The 6,535-nt window shown below is 39.9% G+C and overlaps 1 gene segment (V, D, J or C); it reads right to left on the bottom strand.

Moving 5' to 3' along the window:
* Nucleotides 1–741: 741 nt before the first annotated feature.
* On the bottom strand, nucleotides 742–1,287 carry LOC119887029. The segment is given in 2 exon segments: nucleotides 742–1,149; nucleotides 1,239–1,287. Coding segments are annotated over 2 exon segments (366 nt in total).
* Between the last annotated feature and the right edge of the window lie 5,248 nt (nucleotides 1,288–6,535).

Raw genomic sequence — 6,535 nt, 5'->3', positions numbered from 1 at the left:
TGCTGCAGGTTTGCATGAAATACATTTAACAGTTTCAGTGTTTACAGACTCTAGTAGAGCAGCTACTTCAGGCTTCCTGCTGTTTATCTTGAGATCTACTTCATGTCTGCTGAGATGAACTGACACTGACAGGTGGAGCTGCAGTTACTGATGATGGTAAACACCTTATAGTCAAACTTTCATATTCACACTGAAGTCAAGTTAACATGACTTTTGTTTAGAGTAGAAAAGTATCAACTATCACAGTATCCAGTGTACATGAGCAGCAGGAGTGTTAAGCTTTAGTTCAGTCCAGGGTTCAAGTGTCAGTCAGTTAAGATCAATGAGAACACCAGATCTGAGTGTCTCCTTTTAGAAACAGAGGAGAGAGCAACTTGACACTGACTGCCCTCTAGTGATTTTAGAAAAGAAACTGCAACATTATTTTTCACTTAAATTCTACATAAGTTACACTATTGTGTCTTAATTTGTTGAAATGTGTAGTATTTGTACTGGTTTATTTTTTGTCCTGCTCTTGTTTCATAAAGAAGTTTTATATGTTTAATGTTTAGTTGTTGTTTTTGTTTATTGTGTTTTTTATGTTTAATATTCAGTAATAATATTTATCAAGAGCAATTTTCAGGAAATTATACAATGTATTATTTAAATATGTATTTACGTAATGTAAAATATCAGTATAATAATAATGATAGTATATAAAGCAACGTATACAACAACAACAATAAAACAAAAATAGAGTGTATAAATACTATGAAAAAAATTAATTCTTGGGCTCCATCAGCACAAAAGATAAGTACTGTAGGTTTTTGTACAGCTGCTCAACCAACTTCAGTCACTGTGGCTCTCGAGCACAATAATAAACAGCAGAATCTTCAGTCTTCAAACTGTTCATCTGCAGATACACCTGCTGTCTGCTGTTGTCTCTGGAGATGGTAAACCGGCCTTGAACTGACTGCGAGTAGGATTTGCTGCTACCACTACCACTTTCAATCCAGGCAATCCACTCCAGTCCTTTTCCAGGAGCCTGTCTGACCCAATGCATATCATAGCTGCTGAATGTGAATCCAGAGCCTGTACATGTCAATCTGTGGGATTCTCCAGGCCTTTTAACCACTGGTTCAGATTCTGTCAGAGTCTGACCATCAACACCTGTCAAAACAAAAAAGATATGCATGTCATGTGTAAAATAAGTGGCACAAATGACAATATTTCAGATCAAGATCAATGAAGATCTTCACCTGCCCAGCAGACAGTTAAAAGCAGCAGTCCTGTCCTATAGTCCATCATGTTAAACTGTGTGTCCACTGTTCTCTGTCATCCTCTCTGCAGTCAGATAAGTAGAGGAGGAAGACATCTGAGTTTTGCATTGACTCCTCCTCACAGAGCAAAGAGAACTAGATTGCACTTGGCTTTTAGTTCATTGTTTGGAGAAACTAGAGAATCAGTGTTCATGAGTCATTCCTCAAAGTCAGTTTGTTTGCATGCTTTCATTTACATAAAATGTCTGAATTACAAATTGTGTTGTATGTAAAATGCAACGACGTTAAAGACATTCAAGTAAATTATATTCAAAATATCAGAGTACCATATGTCCCCACATTTATTTTAATAAACCTTCAAAATGTTAATCTTAGTTCAGATGTGACACATTTACAAACAAGGTTTTATCAAACAAGTTTGAATATAGCTAACGTTGGCATTATGGTTTCTCATAACTACCAGCAAAGTCTGAACCTGTGTCCATCCTCTTAAAACATGGCCTCGTTTGTAATCAGTGAGTAATGTAGCTCTTGTTCTAACCAGATGTGATATGATATGATTTTTACAACCTGTTTAAATTGATAGATTGAATGTTCTGTTGTGTTTAATTTGTAGTCTAGTTGGAGGTGTTTGTCTTTGTTACACAGTGTTCAAATTACACCGTGGCTGTCTTGGGAGCCCTATTTTTGGGGGTGGGGGCACCTGGCTACTATCAAATAGGCTGAGTGCAATGGCGGCTAAACAGAGGTGTGGACCCGAAATGGCTGGATATGTTTGCAGGTTTGTCACAGTCACTTACAGGATGTCCAAATGAAAGGCAAGGCAATCCAAACACAAAGGAACAATCCAGAAATCCAGATAGCCGAAAGTATCAAGTGTTACTTTCGTCCCACTACAGTGACCACAAGTGTTTTTTTTTCCCCACTGCTAATGTGGTGACTTTCTCTGTGTTTCAGCATGTATTGAAACATGTTTATGTTATATTATACCAACAGATTATGCCAAAAGTGAGGGTCAGAAAGACAGACAGAGGTCTGATTCAGCCAGATGTTTTCATGCACATTTTGGAATTAGGTATAGGTATATAGGTATTAGGCTGGATAGAAACACGACTATATTTGCATTATTATGAGAATTTATATTATGTTATGAAGATTAATTTTAATATTGTTCATATTGTTGAAGAAATGTTTTTTAAAATGGATTGACATTGCCAATAAAAAATATTTTGAGCAAATATACGGTTGGGTTACTTGGAACATTTGACAAACTGTAAATAGATAATAAATAAAATTAAAATGTAATTCATAAATTTTTTGCAAAGATAAAGGACAAAATACATTTGCAGTTACATATTAACAAGTAGTCATAGTCACGTTTATATAATAATATAATAATAATATAATAACAAGGAAAACACAAAACATGTAGTTGTTACTTTCAACTCTCCTGCTTATTACTTTTGACCCAACTGATGGGGTCGAAAGTAACAATGTGTCACTTACGTTTAAAGTGAAATTATACGGAAGTCGTTCCACATTTGTACAAAATACCACCTGATATTGATAGATCACACCTGTGAGTTAGTGACCACAATATTTCATTGTCTGCAACATAATCTTTTAAAATCAGGTTTTTCTGAAAAATGGTAATTTAGCCTCTGCTCTACCCTACTATACATTTAAATTCATACAGAGAATATTGAGCCCGGACAAAATTATTCACTGTTGCAATTGTTTTTAATTGCCCTTTGCTGAGAAACAATAAAAATGCCAGTGCACACTGGACAGGCAAAAAATGTGCCCCTACAGGACAAGTGGACATCATTGTGTTTATTAAGCACAAATTATTAGAAATTGTTATTTGCAAAGAAACACATGGTAATGGTGCTGTACTATCACCCTTTTATTTCAAGAACCTAAATATAACCTCAAATATAGGAAAATATAAATTTATACAGAAAATATTACTAAAATAGCACCAAATATTATGATATTTTAGAGTTCCCCTAAATTTCTTCAATGAGTCCCCCATTTCAAACCCTTTTGTCACGCCTTTAGTTTCAAAATTATTCGGATCAGTCATTATATACAGTATGTTCCCCTTTTATGATTAGTTTTGTCTTTGTGAGGTCAGTTTAGTCTGCTCTATACTATTCAGGTCTGCTGTTGTCTCTGGAAATGGAAAACCGGCCTTGAACTGACTGAGAGTGCGTTTTGCTGCAACCACTCCCATCATCAACCAAGGCAACCCACTCCAGTTTTTTTCCAGGATCCTGACTGATCCACTGCATAGAGTTGCTGCTGAATGTGAATCCAGAGGCTGTACAGGTCAATCTGTGGGATTCTACAGGCCTTTTAAACACTGGTTCAGATTATTTTAGAGTATGAACATCAACACCTGTCAAGACATTTAAAAAAATGCATGAAGTGAAATAAGCTGGTGACACAAATAAAGGTTAGTTTTAGGTCAGTAAAGAGCTTCACCTGCCCAGCAGACAGTTAAAAGCAGCAGCCCTGTCCTATAGTGTCCTCTCGTCCATCATGTTAAACTGTGTATCAACTGTTGTCTTGTTGTCATCTTCTCTGCAGTAAAGGTGGAAAACATCAGAATTTTGCACTGACTTCGTCTCACAGGAAGATCAGATATGGATCTTTTACTAAAATGTATGAATAGACATGAGTGTTAATATGATCATAAAAATCACAATCAAGCAACTAAAGATGTACATTTAAAATATGTATATCAAGTTTTACATGGATCAATTACATCATTAGACCAGGAAAAATAGGAACTGGAGTTTGATTTGGACAAACAAACCATCATCAGTAGTTTTTAATGTCAGAAAAGACTAATCAAATCACCTCTGTTCTCTATTGTATCAAGACCGTTACATATTTTATATGTAAGGGGATGATCCCCCGAGGTCAGGTACATGCAAAACCTCTTTCAGACACTGGCTTGCCCAGCCATGCCCAATAGTTTACCTATAAAGCACCTTTGCCGGCATGATCTCCACCTGAGCTGGGGTACTTGTGCAGACATTCTGTATTGCAAAATGAAAAGTGTGGTTCACAGCAGAATCCATGCAAACAGAGAAATGAAATCTTACTTGTTGTAGTGTTTCGTAGCCTCGTTGGATTGCTGTTTCCATTGTTTGAAAAACAGTTCTCTGTCTACTTTGTCTTGAGCCCGGTGACGATGTGTCCACCGGGAAAGCAGCCTCCCAGTTGTGGAGCTGGGTGTCTGCTCTTTCCGGCGTATTGCTTGCGGTCTTGTAAGGTGACGTGCCTGCCAGGGTTCTTGCTGGCATACAGACGTCAAGTAGACTAACAGACGAGAGAGACACTTATGTTTTCTTACCAAACCAAAGCATCTATCTGGCTCAAAACTGAACTCCCTCGATGTATTGCTGGCGTTGTTGGCTTACGCGCACAGGGAAACAATAGTACGTGTGTGTGATGGCACTGTCCTCTAATGCCGCACATCTCAAATAAAGAAAAGACAAAAGTAAGAAAGTGGAGCAGGCAGAGGTGATGGATAGTTGGCTATAACTGTGTGGGCTGTGGTATTTCTCTGCCATTCATAGATGGCCATGACCAGTGTGTATTGTGTGTGCAGTATTCTCCAGGGAAAACCCTCAGTCATGCATGGATTGTTTTTATATTGCAGACGTGTACTAGGGAAGCACATTGTTGCTTTTTTAAAACAAAGTGAGCACGTCTCTCTCTTTCTGAGGAGCCTCTGTCACAAATGTGAAGAAAGGCAGAAAATAGAACAGACAGAGGGGAGTGTTCAGGGTCTTGGCGGGTTTCCCTTCCTCGTTCTGCTCTTGGGCCTTCATCAGACCTATTTCATAACCCCCTCCTCCCTCCACTTCCGTGCTGGAAGAGAGAGAAGATTTGAATGTGTATACTGCGTTGCTTTGAGTGTGGTCACCTAAGCAGGGCACACGCAACCTGTGGCATTGCTACCTCGTGGGCCTTGTGGTGGGGGGCGGCTATATGTACAGCAACCACGTGGTCATCTCAGTCCACATTTACAGGGTTCTACCGTCTGAATGTGGCAGCCATCCCCTCCTTTAGTGAGCCAGTGCTCGGTGTGTCTCGTCAATGAATGACTGAAGCCTTGGGGGCAGTGTGGTCATTTCACCGTTGTCTCCGTGGTCAGCTTAGCGTCTTGCTGGCTGACCTGAATGGCCTCCTGTATTCCTTGAGTCGGTCTTACATCTTGCGGACTAACCCTAGCAGCCCCTCTATCTCTCAGGTTTGGCCTTTGTGACTTGTGGGGCCTTGGCCTTGTTGGTGTGTAAATAGTGTACTTTTGTAAATGGTTTTTCATCCTCTCTGCAGTCAGATAAAGAGGTGGAGGACAGGTGAGTTTTGCATTGACTCCTTCTCACAGGAAGAAAGCAATTGAACTGGAGATATATGGTGGAAGTGGGGGCATCAGTCAACCCTCTGCTGGGATCTGGTCGGGGCAGGCTAGGTTGTTAGCAAACAGGTTATTACGGTAGTTATTAGCTGTTATTGCATTACAAAAGGAAAAAAGTTAAATGTGTTTAACTTTGGCACAGATAAGCAAAAGCACACATACAACAATCAGCAAGCATGTAGAGGTGTGTGTGCATGTAGGTGGGGTGTGTGTGTTTGGTGCATGTGTTTGTTAACAATAGTGGACGTGTTCACGTTGGTAGGTTGTCGACCAGTGTTTCAAAATTGAGGCTGAGACAGCACAGATCAAAACAGTGGTTTGGGTCCCCAAAATGGCTTAGACTCTCTTCCTGCTCTTCCTACAATGGTGTGGAACACAACTGGAGCTAGATTACACTGTGGGTCACAAATATTATTCGTAGTAAACAGTATGTGAACCCGTTGGAACCTGGATTTCTGCATAAATTGGTCACAAAATGTGATCTGATCTTCATCTAAGTTGCAACAATAGACAAACACAGTCTGCTTACACTAATACAACACAAACAATTATATGTTCATGTTTTTGTTGAGCACACCTTGTAAACATTGACAGTGTGGAACAAGTATTCAATTCTGGGACTCTCCTCACCGTCTGGCAGTGCAGGTGCTGCTAGGCAGGGTGTCCTCAGATGTGTCAGTCATCATGGATGCATCTCTGACTGGATGGGGAGGGACCTGCTGGGGGAGAGCAGTCGGTGGTGTGTGGCCCCCTCGGCTCTCACCAATCCACAAACCACTCCAGGTTGTGTTTCTGGTCCTCCAGCACGTACATCAACAGACAGGGTGGTGTCTGAGACCTC

This window comes from Micropterus salmoides, unplaced genomic scaffold, assembly GCF_014851395.1.
Source record: "Micropterus salmoides isolate LMB-PRFRI ecotype aquatic unplaced genomic scaffold, ASM1485139v1 Ms_hic_scaffold_10, whole genome shotgun sequence".
In the NCBI taxonomy this organism is placed as follows: Eukaryota; Metazoa; Chordata; class Actinopteri; order Centrarchiformes; family Centrarchidae; genus Micropterus; species Micropterus salmoides.
This window is presented reverse-complemented; position numbering and strand designations above follow the sequence as displayed.